The 18,157-nt window shown below is 48.8% G+C and overlaps 1 protein-coding gene across 1 annotated transcript in view; it reads left to right on the forward strand.

Moving 5' to 3' along the window:
- The window catches only part of CROCC2 (ciliary rootlet coiled-coil, rootletin family member 2), a 168,636-nt gene that overhangs the window by 110,104 nt on the left and 40,375 nt on the right, over positions 1–18,157 (forward strand). The window contains exons 23-26 of the mRNA XM_027876038.1: positions 3,348–3,491; positions 9,647–9,885; positions 11,020–11,179; positions 13,370–13,537. Coding sequence (XP_027731839.1) covers positions 3,348–3,491; positions 9,647–9,885; positions 11,020–11,179; positions 13,370–13,537 — 711 coding nt within the window. The remainder of the gene's footprint in view (positions 1–3,347; positions 3,492–9,646; positions 9,886–11,019; positions 11,180–13,369; positions 13,538–18,157) is intronic.

Raw genomic sequence — 18,157 nt, forward strand, 5'->3', positions numbered from 1 at the left:
AAGAAAGAAAGAAAGAAAGAAAGAAAGAAAGAAAGAAAGAAAGAAAGAGAAAGAAAGAAAGAAAGAAAGAGAAAGAAAGAAGAACTTACTATGTGCCAGGCACAGTGTTTAGTACTTTAAAATTATTCCCACATTTGATCCCCACAACAAGCCTGGGAGGCAGGTGCTACTATTTCACCCCTTATACAGTTGAGGAAACTGAGGCAAACAGAGTTAAGTGACTTGCTCAGGATCCCACAGCTAGGAAGTGTTCAAGGACAGATTCGAACTCAGGTCTTCCTGAATCCAGGCCCGCCGCTCTATCCACTGAGGCACTTAGCTGCCCCTAAGAGTTCATAAGCCTCCCCATCCTGTGTGGCTTTCATCCAAGTCCTCCCATGAGTTGACCACATGGGGCTTCCCCCACATGCTAAAGACCTTCCTCCTTTTCTCCTGAAAAGGACATTTTAACTCAATGTGCCTGCTGACAGCTTCTACCCGTGGTTCCTCATCCTGCCTAATCTAGCATCCACAAAATAGCCTTGAAATATGTGAAGACGGCTCTTGTGACACCTCGTACCCTGTCTTCTCTGCTCCAGGTCCTTCCATCATGTGCCATAAGCTCAAAGCCCTTTCCTATTCCGGTTGTCCTCTGCTGGACCCCCCTCCAGCTTATGAGTTTCCTTTCTAAACTGGGGATGCCCAGAACTGACTGCAACTCTCCAGGTGCAATCTGGAGGACAGTAGGACTGTCCTCCTTCATCCTGGGCACTTTTAACCCAGCTCAAGACCGGACAATCCTTCTGAGTGGCCACATCCCACCACACTCCTGAGTTTCAATCCATTCTTAGCTCCTGCAGTTCTGCCTTCCCCAATCAAACAGTCAAGAAGCTTACTAGTGCCTGTGTTAAACACTGGAAATACAATTACAAGCAGAAAGAAAGATGGTCCCTGCCCTCCAGGAGCTTCCATTCTGATGGAGGACGACAACAGCCTGCGAAGTCCAAGTCCATTGATGGCTGGTAGAGGAAACAGAAGGAAAAGGATAATCAATTTGTTCTGTCTTTTGCCTGCCGCTTTTTGTTTTTTCTAATCACCTCCCCATCTCTCTGGAGTAGCAGTCCCAGCCCTTCTTGATCTCCCTCTTGTTTCCAAATCCCTAAACGTTTCTTGCCATGTTCCGCTCATCCAGAGATTTAGCATGACAGGCACCAGTCATCCAAGGTCTGCTCCCCGTTCATGTTCGTTCCCTATTGCCCGGACTGATTTCCATCTTCTATATGTATGTTTTTAGAGCCTAGGTTGGTTCATGAGCTCCCTGTGTATCCATATCTCAGATAATCGGTTTCCCCTCTTCACCCTCAATGGAATCATTCCTGGTTCTGTTGTCAGAATTTTGTTCATAAGAACTTTCCAGTTCATCAGAGCTAGCTTCCTCCTAGGGTACAGGACCCCATGTATCCTGTCTCTGAACCTCATAAGAATGAATCTCTCAGTGCCCAGAGTGTTATTCTAGCAAGCGCATGTCCCAAGGAATGGTGTCCTATCATCCTGAAATCTGTCCAATTTATGCCATCTCTCTCCAAGAGCCAACATAAGCTTGCCACCTCCTCCTGTCCCCATGAGGCTCCCAGCAAATTCCTGTTTCCTGTCCAAAAGACATAGTGCTTGAGTATCACCAAAAAATACAATTAGGGAAACCCAAGATCCAGTGAGATGTCTGAGGAAAAAATAAGGGTATGAAATTTAGTGAAGATAAAAATGTAACATTAGAGAACATTTCTCCACAATAAGGCCAATTAGTCTGGAATAACCTTCCAAGGACAGAGCTGGAATCTCCATCGTTGGAGTTATTCATACTTGGTCTAGACAATCCATGAGGGATTTTTCTGTAGGGAGTGATGCTTCGTTGGCAAGGGGGGTAGGGAGGAAGGGAAAGGGGCCTGAATGATGTAATAGGTCATGTTCCATCTCTACCTTTTACGATTTTTTGAATTCCAGTCAGTTCCATTAGAAAAGCAGGAAAGAAAAGCTGGGATTGACCAAAGATAATGAATGAAACCAATCACTTTGTCCTTCTTTTCAGTCCTGGAAGATTTGACTCACATGGCCCATTGCCTAAGCTCTGGGCTCACTTGGACCCAGATTCAATCTTCAATTATCATCAATAATTAGATGCTCTCAATATGCCTCAAGCTCCCACTCAGATGGTATAACCTGCAATAATTCAGTTCAATAAAACAAATATTTATGACCCACCTGCTTTGGGCAATAAATCAATCAAGAACAACCATTTATTAAGCCTCCTATATGCCCCAAGCTGGCAATAGAAATACAACGAATGAAACAACCTCTTCTCACAAAGAGCTTACATTTTAATAGAGGAGACGATAAGTATAGGATAAATTTAAAGGAAACGATTACAAGGGAGTTGGGGGGGGGAGTTGTTAAGGTGGGGAGAGATCAGGAAAGGCTTCATGTAAAAAGTAAGGCTTGATCCGAGTTGAGAAGGAAGAGGGGGAGGAGTGAGTAAGGGAGGACATTCTAGGCATGGGGAACAGCCAGGGCAAAGGCTTGAAGATGGGCTACAGCATCATGAGTGAGGAGCAGAGAGATGACCCGGTGGATGACCAAGCATGAAAAGAAGCGCAGTGTCCAGTGAAGGTCTGGTACTGGGCACACTCACGTGCTCAGAAGGGCCTGTCATCTTCTCCATTTTGCAATCCCTCCCACTCTTCAATGCCCGCTCTTCCCGAATGATGCTCGTCCCTGTCTTCCAATGAGTTTGCACAAGAGGTCCACCCAACGTGTTTGACCTCACACACACAAAATCAGCAGATGGGCTGCCCTTTGGTTACACTTTCCCCTCATGACCTGACCTCCTTTTTCTCTACTTCTTCATAAGATTTTATTTGTAATGTGTGGCTACCTACTTATGCCCATCTTATTCCTTCCCTTGCGTCTCAGACTTGGAGTCAAGAAGCCCTGAATTCAAATCCTGACTCAGACACTTCCTAGTGTGTGATCCTGGGCAAGTCACTTAACCTGTGTCTGCCTTACTTTCCTGAAGAAAATAACAGTACCTACATCCCAGATCTGTGAAGATTAGTTGGTCAGTCAACAATATATTAAGCCCTTACTCTGTGCCAGGCATTGTACTAAGTGCTGGGAAGGGAAGGGAAGGAAGGGACTCATCATTTTGTTTGCTTCTGGCCAAAATCCATTGGGCTGCATAGGCATGAGACCCTTGGACAAGGGGCCCTTCCCCACCCCAATCCAGCCTGGCTTTCTCAGAGGACCCCCTTCCCGTCCCTCCAAACAGAAACAGTTAGATGCCAAACTTCTCCTTCCTGCTCTTTCCTTCACAGGACGCAGTAGCCAGCATCAGCAGAGAGCTGAAGGACTTCCAGGCCCAGTTTGAAGCCTCCATGGCTACCCACCAGGAAGAGGCCAAGGCCTTGAATGAGCGCATAAAGGAACTAGTCAGAGAAAATAGCACTGTGGGCAAAGAGGTGAGTGGTGCCAAGTTCTCCATTCTCAAGACGAATGAAGAGGTGGCCCAGCTGGACAGGTAAGGGCAAGGGTGAAACCAGGGAGAGACAATAGGACTCTTGTCTCAGGCCTCTGAAATTTAAGGGAACTAAAAATTCAAAACATACTTCTTCTGCACCGTGAAAATAGCAGAACTTACACCTAATTAGCCAAAATAATTAGAATAAAATCATGTGGTGCATATCAGATGACTGGTATGAACCAATTAGCCACTAGGGTAATTAGTTCCTTCATACCTCAATTGATGTTAATTACTTCTTTTCTAAAATTTTATTTTTGTTGTGAACTTAATAATAATAAGTAATATATATATATATATATATGCAGCACTTTAGAATATGCAAAGTACTTTACACATGTTATCTCCTTTTATCATCACCACAACGCAATGGGAGAGTAGGTATTATTGTCTCCATTTTTACAGATGAGGAAATTGAGGCTGAGAAAGGTTAAGTGATTTGTCCAGGGTCACACAGCTAGTAAGTGTTTGAGGTAGGAGTCAAACTCAGGTATTCCTGATTCCCAGTACAGCATTCTGGCCTCTAGACTACCCAGAGGCCTCTGAGTAATCATCAGCACAAATATTTCAATATACAAAGAAAAGCAAGAAATAGGATTGTAGAAGAAACTGTGAACCTTTGTTGCCCAGAGTAAAGACTTATTTTCACATCATGAATTACAAAATTGTTTTCTTTAATCATCTGAAAAATAATAGGGTTCAACTCCCTGACCCCTATGGGTCCCTTCCAGCTACAAGCCCATGGTCCTATGATTTAAGGGCTCACTGTCTTTCATGTTGTTTGTCCCAAGTATGAGATGAGGATTACCAGCTATGACTCTGGCTCAGGACAAGTCAACCTTATTCTGGAGAGGGGTTGCTGTGTATTCTGACCAAATGACACATCATTCTCTGTGTGTGTGTGTGTGTGTGTGTGTGTGTGTGTGTGTCTGTCTCATTGTCGCTGTCTCTCTCAATCTCTATGTGTCTGTCTCTTTCTGTTTCTGTGTCTCTGTGTCTCTTTCTTCCCCCTCTTCTCTATCTCTCCCTCCCACCCTCTCTCTCTCTGTCTTTCTGTCTCTCTGTCTCTGTCTCTGTCTCTCTCTCTGTCTCTGTCTCTGTCTCTCTCTCTCTGTCTTTCTGTCTCTCTGTCTCTGTCTCTATCTCTGTCTCTCTGTCTCTCTCTGTCTCTTTGTCTCTGTCTCTCTGTCTCTGTCTCTATCTGTCTCTCTCTGTCTCTGTCTCTGTCTCTCTCTGTCTCTGTCTCTGTCTCTCTCTGTCTTTCTGTCTCTCTGTCTGTCTCTATCTCTGTCTCTCTGTCTCTCTCTGTCTCTCTGTCTCTGTCTCTGTCTCTCTGTCTCTGTCTCTATCTGTCTCTCTCTCTGTCTCTGTCTCTAACTCTCTGTCTCTCTCTCTCTGTCTCTCTGTGTCTCTCTCTCTCTGTCTCCCCCCGCCCCGGCCTTCCTCCATCCTCTCCCCCATCTCTAAACTACTGGTCCAACTATGTTACCCTTCTACTCAATAAACTCCTGGAGCTCCCCGTGGCCTCTGGGGGCAAATACAAAACGCTCTGTCTGGCCTTCAAAGCCCTTCATAAGCTGGCCCCCCTCTGCCTTTCCAGTCTTCTTATACCTTATGCCCTGACATGTACTCTTCAATCCAGTGACTCTGGCCTCCTGGCTATTCCTAGAACAAGACCCTCCATCTCTCACCTCCAGGCATTTTCCCTGACTGTCCTCTGTGCCTGGAGCTTTCTCCTTTCACTCTGCCTAATGACAGCCCTGGTTAAGTCCCAACTAAAATTCCACCTTCTACAGGAAGTCTTTCCCAACCCCTCTGAATTCTAGTGCCTTCCTCTATTAATTATTTCCCATTTATCCCCTATGTAGCTTGTTTATTCATATTTACTTGTTTTTTCCCCCATTAGATTGTGAGTTCTTTGAGGGCAGGAACTTTCTTTTGCCTCTTGTTGTATCCCTAGCACTTAGCACAGTGCCTGGCACATAGTAGGTGTGAACCTACTTAATGTTCATTGACTGACTGACAGTGCCCCCAGTAACACCTAAAAGGTTCGGTCCAATCCAATCAAAGACTCAGAGTTGGAAGGGACCTCAGAGGCTGCATCTGATCCTACCTCTACCCATATAAAAGATTCCCTGTGTAGGCTCTCTGAGAAGTGGTCGTCCAGCTCTCAATACAAGCACCACTTATGTCCAAGGTCCTTGGCTGTGCACTGGGGGTGAGGACAGGAATAGCAATTGGAAATGTGACTTTGTTGGTACAGAGACCTCCCAAATGAGGAAACTCCCTTGACCAACCAAGAGATGTCCCAGAATCACAGAACCTCAGAGTAGGAAGGAGCTTTAGCAAACACCTAGCACACCCCCCACACGGGAGCTTCTACTGTAACCCACTGATGAAGTCCTCCAGTCTCTGCTTACTGAGGGGAGCACGCCATCTCAGGAGTGGGAGAGCCCTCAAATATTTCCAGAGAACCAACTGTCCTCATTATGACTTCTATCCACTGCTCCTGATCCTGGCCTCTGGAGTCAATATGAATGAATCCTATTCCTCCTCCAGGCACTAGCCCTTCAAATATCCACCCCCACACCATCCTTCAACTGGCCCTTGTATACTGTGGACTCCCCTATTCTGCAATTGCTACTCTCAGGGACTTCCAGAGTGGCCCAGAACACTCACAGGACAAGTGACTTGCCCAGGGTCACACAGCCAGAATGTGTCAGAGGTTACCAGATTTTCAGGCTGCCTCTCCTAGGCCCTTGGGGATAAAAAGTCCAGCTATAAAACAATCTCTGCCCTCAAACAGTTTCTGCTCTCCTGGGTTAGACACCTGGGCACCAGGCTTCCTTAGGTGGCTCCCAATCTCAGAAGCAAAGAGATTGCTCTGGGCACAAGAATACCAACAATGAGAGGGGGGTGGGAAAAAAGAGAAAATTGAAGGACATAAAAGCAGAAGAAAGAAAAATTTAACATGACAGCCTGTTTATTTTGGCAGAGAGAGAGGTCGGTCTTTTTTCAACTGATTTCAAAGTCAGAGCCTGGGAGAGACCACACAGGAAAGTCAAGAGGGGATTTGAAAGTGGGGACAAGGGGCGGAGCAGGAGAAAGGCCAGGAGGGAAAGGGGGGAAGGCCTTGGTTTTGTTAGAATGAAGGCTCCTCAGAAAGATCCATCATGGGGGTTTGGGGAAAACTGGAAGTAAACAGAAACAAACAAAAAAAGGGAAAACCATTGAGAACAAGAAACGAGCACTACACGGGAGGGAAGGACAAGGGGGTTAATTCAGGGAGCAGAGGAGAGGGAGCCTGGGGTAGGAAAGCACAGGACTCGTGGAAGCATCCCTGGGCACAGAACCCCAGCAAAGGCTGCTGGGCTGGGCTCGGCTCAGTTCTGCCCATCCCCAAGGGGTTCGAAGGCTTTCACAGAGCCTTTGAACTTGAGCCGCTGGCAGGCCAGTTCTGCAGCCCGCCCTCCCGTCCACACATGCACACAGAGCCTGCACAGTCACACACGGCTCCCTCCCACCCCCTCTTTCTTCCCGTCCAAGGCTCAGCTGGAGATCTGGCTGCCTGCATGGGATTGTAGCAGAGGTTGTTTATAAAATTTCTAGTAAAGAAATAATTAGTATAATCACATTAAGGGATTTGGCTGTAAAATTCCTGTAAGAGGGACCGCTTGGCTTTGCACAGGGAGAGCCACGGTTGGGGTTTTTGGTCGGTTTCCGTTTGGGATGGGTTTTCTTTTTTCATTTGTTTTGGGTTTTCCCTCTCCCCCTTCCTGGGAAATGCAAACAGTTTCCTTTATGATGGATGTCCCTTTCTCTGGTCACTGACCTTCTGGGTGAATTTCTGCTGAGCTTGGTGGAAAACCTTGGGCCCCGTTGTGGATTCCATATGTGAGGGCTGGGGGGTCCTCACCCTTATCCTTCTCGAAAACAGAACAACAATAACAGAGAGTGGGACAGAATGAATCAGGCCTGTGGAGAGGCTCTGGACAATGTTACTGTGGAAAGAAGAAAGAAGAAAGAAATGACCTTTTTTTTTTCTTTTAGAAAAACAGGATTTTATATCCCTATGAGTGTGTAGTATTTCCTGTGCTCGATCCCTCTCTCTCTCTCTCTCTCTCTCTCTCTCTCTCTCTCTCTCTCTCACACATACACACACACACACACACACCCTCACAGTAACTATCAAGGCTTCTCCATCCCCTGGGAAATGAAGACAGAGCCATAACCAGCCAATTTTGTGTCTTGGGCAAGGACAGCAAAACCTGCCCAGAGCAAACAGCTTTTTAAAGATACATTCAGTGCAGGCATTAATGGGGATAGACTCAGGACAGCACCCTGTAGGAGGGAGATAGACACCAAGAGGTCAAAACCCAAAACCACCGATGGGGGAGGGAGTAGGGTGGACCCAGGCCTGGGATAAGCTCAATCATGGGGAGCTTGGGGGGTGGGGAGGAGGAAGAGGAGAAACCAGACCACCTGACAGCCTTTATTTTAACTAATTTTACTGACAGTGTTTTAGAGAATCAACCTTGGAATGACAAAGAACAGGGTTCCAGTCCCACTGCTGGCACATACTGACAGGGACCCTAGGCAAGCCACTTAGCTTCTAAGTGCCCCCAGGCAACAATGTGAGATTGTAAATGCCAGGAAGGTCCTATTTGTCACTGTCTGAGGAAGCCCTTCACCCAAAGCTCCCTGTGCTGATGAAATCACAGGTCTCCTTCCTTTTCCTTCCCATCCCCCCTCCAAATCTTTGCTAACTATGTAGTGACCCCAGTTGTTTCTACCCCCTGAGGAAGAACATGGGATGTCAGTGCACCTCCACATGTTGGCATCCTAGGACATACTCCTAGTTGACCAGCCCTAGTTACCTTTTTAGAAGAAAGGAGAGGAGATGCCACCAGCAGGACCACTCACTGACTGGGCCAGATGAATCACGTCCTTCCTACAGCTGCCATGAAGCTGCTACTCACCCCAGCAAAGAGGCTGCCACAAAAGGGTTTCTAGGTAGCCATTCCCTCCCTTTGTAGAGTGAGTCCAGAGCCCCATTGGGATTGGAACTGGACAGGATCTTTGAGACCACCAAGTCCAGCGTCTTCACTTTATAGATGAAGCTCAAGCAACTGCCTGGCACAAAGCCACGGGGTAGAAACTGCAGTCAGGCTTGGAGCCTAGCTCCTCTGGCGTCAAATCCTACCCACTGTGCTGCAATTGCCTCTGAACTGAATTGAAGAATCTAGTTGAGTTGAATTGAAGAGAACAAGGGTCAGAAAGCCTGAGTGACCCAGTCTCTACTCCAGAAAGCCCCCAGTCATTGATGGTATCGTGGGGAGGGAGGGCAGATCTGGCACTCAGGGGAGCGCGAACACACACACACACACACACACACACACACACACACACACACACACACCTCGATGTGGAAGACTCTGGAGGTCTTCAAACAGAGCCAGGATGACCATTTGTTAGGTGTCATGGTGGCGATTTCTCTTTGATGGATTGGTGGTGCCTAAGCCATATTCCAGGTCTGACCTCAAACTGCCACCACCACCCCATTCTCTGGCCATATCTCCTAGTACAGTCCTCCACCTACTCAAAACTCCAGGCAGCTGTCTGCTTCTGCCCCTCGCACACCGCCCCTCCAGCGAGCTTTTGCTGGCAGGCTTCCCTATGCCTGAAATGTACTCTCCTTCCTTTACCTGTCGAATCCTTGCCACCTTTCAAAGTCTAACGCATGCGCTGCCTCCTCCATGAGGCCATCCCTGATAGCCTGCCCTTTCCCCCAGGATCTCTATCCCTCACCCCAAGAACAATAGGTAGGCTGCTACTGCTACTGCCCTGTTGTGGGTAAGTTAGCCGAGGCTGAGGCTGAGGGAATGAATGTCCTTCAGGGTGCCCCAGCCAGTAAGTGTCTGAGACAACGCTTTTGAATACTGGGTCTTCCTCCTTCCAAGGGCAGGATTCTATTCACTAGGGCACCTAGCCGCTCCAGCCCATCCCCGTCCATCCCCGCCTGCGCTGGGGAACAAAGCCATGCGGGGATTAGCGGCATCCAGGGCTTCTCAGAGACGTCTTGCCTCTCTTACACAGGCTGAAGAGTTGAGGGCTCAAGTCCTCCGGGCGGAGGAAGGTCAGGAAAGGATCCGCAGGGAGATGGCCGAGCTACAGCGCGCGCTTCAGGAGGCCGAAGGGGCCCGAGACCTCGAGCGCAAAGAAACCATGGCGGTCCGCCGAGCCCTGGGCGATGAGACCCGAGAAAAGGACATGCTGCAGCAATCCAACCAAGAGCTTCGCCAAGCCATCAAGAAAGTGGAGAACGAAAAGCTCAGGTACCGGGCGGACGACGATAGATCGGGAGTTGGAGGTCCTGGGTTCAAATCCCACCTTTGCCCCTTCCTATCTATTGGATCTAGGGCAAGTCCCTTCCCCGGGTTGGGTCTCAGTTTTCCCATCTGTAAAAAGAAAGAGTTGTACCAGATGGCTTCTGAGGGCCCTCCAACTCTAGGTATATGGTCCTGTGTGACCTTGGGTTAGTTTCTGGGACTCAGCTGCCTCCTCTACAAAATGAGGAGGTTGGACCAGATGGCCTCCAGTTATGATCCTATGGTCCCAATTTTCAAGCAGATGAGGGCCAAGGTCCTTGCCCTCAATTCAATCCTACCCAATAATCCCCCAAGCACTCCTTATGTTTAGGGGGTTTCAGCCTTCTTGAGAAGATTCAAACACATGAAATAAACACCCTGGTGTGTAATTTGGGATCTAAATGTTTGGAATCTCAAAAGGTGAAGAGGAAGTTGAGAGCCCCTTGGGCTGCCAAGGTACTACAGAGGAAAGGCAACCTGAGTGATCTCTTGAAGGAGCAAGATATTCTAAGGAAATAACTCTTGTACTTTCCAAATCTAACTCCATGGCCATCCCAAAATGAGACAGATGGGTTTACTCTGGATTGCTGTTCTTTGTGCCTTCATTAGCTCATGCCACCCCGCTGAGTCTCAGTTTCCTCATGTGTAGGCTTGACAGGATGGTCAATTTGGAGCTGGAAGGGACCTTAGAATTTATCTAGCCCACCCTCCTCATTTTACAGATAAAAAAATAGAGACATGGGGAGTCTGTGACTTCCTAAGGTCACACAGGCTCTAGGCATTCAAACTGGGATCCGAGCCCAGGTCTTTGGACTCCAAATGCGCAAAAATGAAAAGATTGAACTGATGAACTTGAAGGCCACTTCCAGCTCCAAGACACCATGATCCCAAATATTTGGAAAACAGAAATTCAAAGGCAATTTGACAAAAGTCATTCCCCATCGCTGAAAAAGCGTAAAATATGAGACCTCCACAGGTCATCCCAATGGCCTCAAGTCACAGAAAAGCCAGTATAGCAGGTTTGGGAATGAATGAGGATGTTGGTTGCCTTGAGCCCCAGCAGGATCACGGGAAGGGTCACATCAGTCTCCTCTCTCTCAGTTTAAAGAGGGCCAAAGAGGAGAAGGAACAGAAGCTCATCATCTTGGAGGAGGCCAAAGCCTCAGTCCAGAAAGAGGCTGGGGAGCTCAGAGCGACCCTCCGCAAGGTGGAGACCTCCAGAATGGAGTCCCGGCGAGAGCTCCAGGAACTTTGGAGACAGGTACCCAACGAGGGCTGGGTTTGGATGTCCCCACGCCCCATGTTCCCATGTCCCCTATCAGAGCCCCAGATGGAGGCTCCAAATAGATGAGGTGAGGTGACCCTCAGTGACACAGGAGACACTTGGGATGATCCCCCCTCCACCTACCAGTGAAGAAAGTGCTCAACCTCAAAGATTCTAAAATCATGAAACATCCACTGAGCCAGCCTTTATTTTACTGTTGTGAGGAAGAGGAATTGGGTTTGTTCTTTCTGGACCCAGAGGGAAGAACTAGGAGCACTGGGTGATATGGAGAGGCAGATTTAGGTTTGATAGCAGTAAAAACTTTCTGAACTGTGTTACTATCCAAAGTGGGAGGAGCTGTCTCAGGAAGTAATGGGCTCCCCTGTCCTGGGGGTCTTGCCCTGTCAAGCCCTGTCAGAGGCTGTCTAGCCCAACCCGCTCTTTTAACAGATGAGGAAACTGAGGCCCAGCTAGACAGGAAATGACTTTTCCCAGGTCACACAGGGAGTCAACATCAGAGGTGGGTTTTGGACGCTGATCCTCTGACTTCAGAACCAAAGCCCCCTCCCAGCCATCTTGTCCATCAGGTGGCAGTGGGGATTCCTTTTCAAGGTATGGACTAGATGCCTGCGGGCGTCCCTTCCAACTCTGACATTCTGGGGTGTTGTCCTTAGTGGATCCAAGAGAGTTTCCCCACAGAATTTGTAGCAATCAGCAGGAGGACCCTACTGGGGAGGCCTCTCTCTGAGAGGCGAGAGGAAGAGTGAGTAAGAGGAAAGTGGATCCGCAAAGAGAGCCACCCAGCCACCCTAACAAGGCAGGCTTGTGTTCCTTCCATAGACTCACAGGGATGGTCACGATTTGAAGTAGAACAGCTACGATCTGGGGGTTAGCACACAACTACCATGGAAAGAGAGTGTTAATTTGTCCAGCGCTGGTAATCAGAACCAGATTGGTCAAGCAGGCACAGCTTGCCTCCCTCTCAAGAGAAGAAAACAATGTTGGTGTTTAGCCTGGAGGAAAGACTTGGGGGGGACACAGAGCTGTCTTCAATCGGTTGAAGGCCTGTCAGGAGAAGACAGCTTGGCCTCATTCTGCCTGGCCCCAGAGGGCTGAACCAGCAGCGATGGGTGGAGATTATAGGGAGATGGACTTCAGTTCCACCCTGGGAAAGAACATTCCAATAACTAGAGCTGCCCCAACATGGAGGGGGCTGCTTCGAGCAGGGAGGGAGCATCCCCCTGGACTCCATCTCTGTCAGTTTTCTGATGGAGTTTGGATGGGTGACGTCTTCATGGGGTGAAGCATCCCTGCATGGAGAGATCTGCAGTGGAATGTAAGCTCCGTGAGGACAGGGGCTGTTTTGTCTTTGCATCCCCAGATAACAAACAACAACGATAATAACAGACACTTATTTATCACTTCAAGGTCTGCATAGATTTACTCATTTGGTCCTTACAGTCACACAACCACTACTTAACCAGTCATATAACCACTACTTAAACAGTCACACAACCACTGCATATCCAAGGCAGGGCCATAATGGATAAGAGGCTGAAGCCAAGTCAGAATCTTTCCTAAGCCACTGATGAGCTGTGTGCCCCTGAATAAATCACTCGTCCTCTCTCAGGCTCAGTTTCTCCATCTGTAAAATGAGGATAAAAACAGCACCTACTTTCAAGTTCGGTTGTGTGCTTCTAATAAAGTCCAATCAAATCTTGAAGGGCTCCATAAATGTTAACTTAATGTTTCCAAACCCAGCTTGCTATCTACTCCAGTGCCTGGCACCTAGTGGGCTTTAAGAGACGGTTGTTGGGCTGACTCCATGGCATGCTGGTAAACGTTTAATAACTGGATCCCATGTTTATGGCACGCTGGCAAACATTTAATAACTGGATCCCATGTCCATGGCATGCTGGCAGACATCTAATAACTGGATCCCACAACACATTTTTATGTTCAATTGTATCATTCCCATTTTCTCCATCACTTTCTTAAGTCTAGACAATAAATCAAACCCTCTTGTGTAGTTTGCTGACTGCTAGAGTGCTCACACTGAAAGTTGAATAAAGGGGCTCTCTGAGCCTCTCTGAGGGGGCTTCAGCACGGCCCCCTGCTCCTCTTACTGGCCGAAATGCTCAGTGACTCTCCAAGGTGCACGGGCAGTGACCCTCTGCATTCACGCAGGTAAAGACCATGAAGGGTGAGAATGAGAAGAAATGCAAGGAAGTGAGTGACCTGCAGGCCAGAGTCATGCGAGAGGAGCAGCTGGTGCAGAAGGGCTGGAGAGAATCTGCGCAACTGCAGAAGAAGATTGTGGAGACTGAGGCCAGCTGGGAATGTGCTCAAAAGGAGGTGAGAAGGCAGCAGTACCTGGGCCCTCCCCGAGGAGTCCCCAGCAGTCAGGCAGATTCAGTGGGGTCAAGGGCAGGGCAGGCAAGAGTGAGTCTGGACTGCCTGATGGAAAAGTGGGGCCTGGGAAGAAGCGAGGACCAGAGGAAGGCAGTTCAGCACTCAGGGGGAGAGGAGGGTGGGGAGGGGGCAGGGCAAAAGAAGAGGGAAAGAAGGGGAGAGGAAGTGGAGGGGCAACAGTAAGAGTCAGGAAGGACAAGGAGGGGGAGGGAAAGAAGCGAGAGGGGGAGGGAGGGAGAGAGAGAAGGAGGGAGGGATAGAGAGAGAGAGAGAGAGAGAGAGAGAGAGAGAAGCAGCAGTGCTATTATTAGGCCTAATTCAGCCCCTCAATTCTGGAGTCTCAGAAGCTTCTATTTATTCAGTCATTTATTCATTCATTCAACCAACCAACCAGCATTCACTAAGCACTTTCTATGTCCCAGGCTCTGTTCTAGGTGCTGGGCACGCAAAGATAAAAATAAAACTGCTCCTGACTTCAGGAAGCTTACATTCTATCAAGTGAAAAAACACACCCTGATAAGTAAAGATAAAGTAATGGGGGGGAACACTACCCAAATCTGCTCCAAATCCACACTGCGCCCACTGTCCCTGGGTATCAGGCCCTCACCATGTTTCACAGTGGGGGAGGGGACTTCAAGAAAGCTGAGTTTGGAGTCAGAAGATCTGGCTGCCTTTGACCTGTTGAGTGACCTCATCATAGGGTTCACAGATCTGCAGCTGAGGGGAACTCAGTGGAGCTGGGTTCAAATCCTGCTCTGCCACTTAGCGTCTGTGTGGCCATGGACGAGGCCAAAAAGCTTTCGGTTACTTTATTTATAAATCTATCAGTGATGGGGAATATCTCTACACAGCGCTAGGTTGGCAGAGCAAGGGATGGTTTTCTGTAAGATAAGGTTTGTGGGAGCATCTTTGAAGGCAGAGAGAGACCGGTGATGGGAGCAGAGGACCCAAGTTCAAATCCCAGCTCAGTCACTTACGACCTGTGTGACCTTGGACGAGTCACTCCCCTGCCTGGGCCTGGGTTTCGTCATCTGTAAAATGAGGGGGTTGGACCAGCCGTCCTCTGAGGGCCCTTCCAGCTCTCAGCCTGTGAGACCCGTGGGCTGGGACCCTGGAGCTTCCTGGATGGAGAACTCTCTTTCTAGGGGCTGAAGACAAGAGCTGGTCCAGCACATTAGGGTTCCTCTCAGGACTGCTCTTGGAACAAACTGCCCTTTTGCCTGACGGGAAAAGTAGAGGCGATATGCCCCCTTGCCCTGGCCCATAGCGAGGGAAGCCTCAGTGTGGGAGGTCAGAGGGAGCAGGGCCTCCGCCCCACCTCTCTGAAGTCTGTCCACAGCAGCCCTCGTTGGAGGAGCGGGGAGAGGGATGGGAGAGGTCACCATGACACGATGGCCACCCATCCAGTCTTCTGCCAAGACCAGGCCCAGTCTGGATTGGCCGACCCCACGCAGCGGGAACCTAAGAGCGCTAGTGCTGAAGGGAGGCACCGGAGGGCTCAATCAGCCAATGAGTCCACCAGCACTTATGAAGCACCTACTATGTGCAGCGCACTGGGGATAAAAGGCAAAAAATGAAGCCGTCTCTGCCCTCCAGGCTGGCGGGGGAGACGATATGTGTGCGTGGACACATGCTTATATTTATATATACAGATATAAGTATGTATGTATTGTTTTGTTTGTTTGTTTGTTTTTGTTTTGTTTTTAGGCAATTGGGGTTAAGTGACTTGCGCAGGGTCACACAGCTAGTACGTGTCAAGTGTGTTTGGTCTGAGGCCGGATTTGAACTCAGGTCCTCCTGACTTCAGGGCCGGTGCTCTATCCACTGTGCCACCTAGCTGCCCCTTGTATTGTTTGACAGGTAGTTAAACATATATTCAGTGATATGTAGTCCTATATCTGGTTTTACATACATGTGTATGTCATAGCTGTGGTTCTAGTCATATACAAAGTTGAGGCTAATGCCCTCATTTTACAGAGAAGGAAACCGAGGTGCCGTAATGTGGCCCAGGTCTGCCAGGTGGGAGCCCAAACCAGGGCCTTGGCCTCCACCCTGAGGGCTTTGAAGCCCCCTGAGCTGCAGGGCCTCCAGGCTGGCTCCAGCCTGGGTCTCCAGCTGATTCCACGCTTTCTCTAGAGCCCAGCTACTTCACCTCCTGCGCTCCCTCCCCAGGCTGACTGACCTCCCACCCTGTTCTGTTGCTCTCCTGGCAATGGGACGAGAACTCCCTGGGTGGCCTTGGCCCCAAGTGCCTGCCTTTCTAGGCTACCTCCCAGGGTGCAGAACAAACCATCCCTCAGGACAGGACCCCGAGAGAGCCATCTCTGGCCCCAGTCCAAGCTGGGTTTGGCTGGACAAGGGAGTTTCCTCTTGGGGTCGGAGACCCCAAATTGGCAGGGTTGCTGACCACTCCCCAGCTGCTCACTGAGCTCTGGTCTCTGGTCCCGGCTCTCTTCATCTGGTGCTCATTCCCATGGTTTACGAGCTTCCAGGGACCATAGTTTGGGAATGGAAAGAGGGTTGGGTGTGGAGGTGAAGGAACTAAATTCAAATCCTGTCCTGCTGTATAGCCTTGGGTGAATCTCTTCTTTCACAGCCTCAGTTTCCCCACACATAAAATGAAGGGGTTGGATTAATCTGGGAGACGCTAGCCTACAGCCAGGATCAAAGTCAGTCCAGTTTTTACAAACCATTCTTAGCTCACCAGCTGTACAGAAACAGCCAGATTTAGCCTACGGTTACTCGTTCGCTGACCCCTGAACTAGATGATCCACTGGGTCCCATCCAGCTCCGAGGCCTGCTGTCCTATCTAGGGTCACGTTCATATGGAGGCTCGGACTGAAATTCAGACGAATCACTCAGACACGTGAGATTCTTTCACTAGAAACCTACAATCAAGTCAAGTCAACAAGCATTTAAGCACCTACTATGAGCCAGGTACTGTGCAAAACCTTGGAGATATACAGAGAGGCCAAAAGAAAAAGCCCGTGCCTGTATTCAAAGAGCTCTCAGTCTCATGGGGGAAACAACATGAACACAGCTGGGCACAAACAAGATAAATTGGGGGTGGTTTCAGAGGGAGGCATTAGCATTAGGGGTGATGGAGAGAGGGATCTTGATGAAAATGGAATTGGAGCTGAGCCTGGAGGGAAGCCAGGGGCCCAGCGGGTCACCTGGACCTCAGCCAGCATCCTCAACTGCTCCCGCCTGAACCTTGTAGGTGACCTTTCACCTCATCTTGTCCCCAATAGGGCACATTTCTGTACCGTGTCAGAGTGGTCGAGCTTGCCCACAAACATCTGCTTGCCTGCTCCCCCAGTGAAAATATAAGGTCTCCTAACAAAAAATGTCCCACTGGACAAACGGAGAGGTTCCTCCAGCCCACTTTCGACTGTCCCCTCCAAGCAGAATTTTCAACAACCAGACTTTTCCAACATTCTCCCCGCCTGCCTGCTGGTTGCTTAGCACCAAAGTGGGGGGGTAGTCTGTGCAGTTTGGGGAGAACCAAGTCTAACTTCTTCCTGCCGCTACCCTCACCCTAAGTATCCAGGGCCACCTGCAAGTCAGCCCATCCCAGGAAAGGCGCTAACATTAGAATTTAAACATTGAAAGGGGCCTCAGAGACCATCTGGTCTAACCCCTCTGTGACCAGGCATCCGCTCTATCCAATATCCAACGAGTGGTCATCCGACATTTGCTTGAAGAGGTCATTAGGAGAAACCCACTGCCACTGGCTCAAACATCTCATTGTGCTTTGAGATCAGTCTTACGGGGAGAAATATTTGCCTCCAACCCAGCAGCCTCCCTGCATCTTCCAGCCACAGTTTCTAGATGCTCCCTCTTAGGCAAAGCAGAACAAGTTTAATCCGTATTCCCCATCAGAGCCTCAAACGCTTGAAAGTAGCAATCATGTCAATAATTCATCCTGAATTACTGGTGTTGTTCCGAGCCTAGGCTGTCTTCACTTGTAGGGGCTATGGTCAGGCACCTTTTCAAGCTAATAATCCCATAGGAACAACACACTATCCAGCTTCAGAGATGAGTATGTGTCCCAAGGCTGTCGAGTTATGGAGCCACGGGATTCTCACAGAGGATTGTGACTTTGAGGAGTCTTTGTTGTTGTCGTTCAGTCATGTCTGACTCAATGACCCCTTTGGGTTTTCTTGGCAGAGATACTGGAGGAGTTTTGCCATTTCCTTCTCCAGCTCATTTTACAGATGAGGAAACTGAGGCAAACAGGGTAACACAGCTAGTAATTGTCTGAAACCAGATTTGAACTCGGGAAGATGAGTCTTCCTGACTCTAGACCTGACGTTCTATCCACTGCACCACCTAGCTGACCTGAGCAGATTCTATGGAGTGTGAAAACAATAGCACTGTGGTGTGATTTGTAGGCACTGCAAATTTTTAACTGGCGGGGAAAATGTAGGTAGAAGATTAGCTTCCTGGTAATAAAGTTAACTTGGTAGCTGTTTGACCAGGGACAAGTCACTTAATCCCAAATGCCTCAACAAAAATAGATAGATAGATAGATAGATAGATAGATAGATAGATAGATAGATA

The sequence above is a fragment of the Vombatus ursinus genome, unplaced genomic scaffold, assembly GCF_900497805.2.
Source record: "Vombatus ursinus unplaced genomic scaffold, bare-nosed wombat genome assembly UNPS02014810.1, whole genome shotgun sequence".
Taxonomy (NCBI): Eukaryota; Metazoa; Chordata; class Mammalia; order Diprotodontia; family Vombatidae; genus Vombatus; species Vombatus ursinus.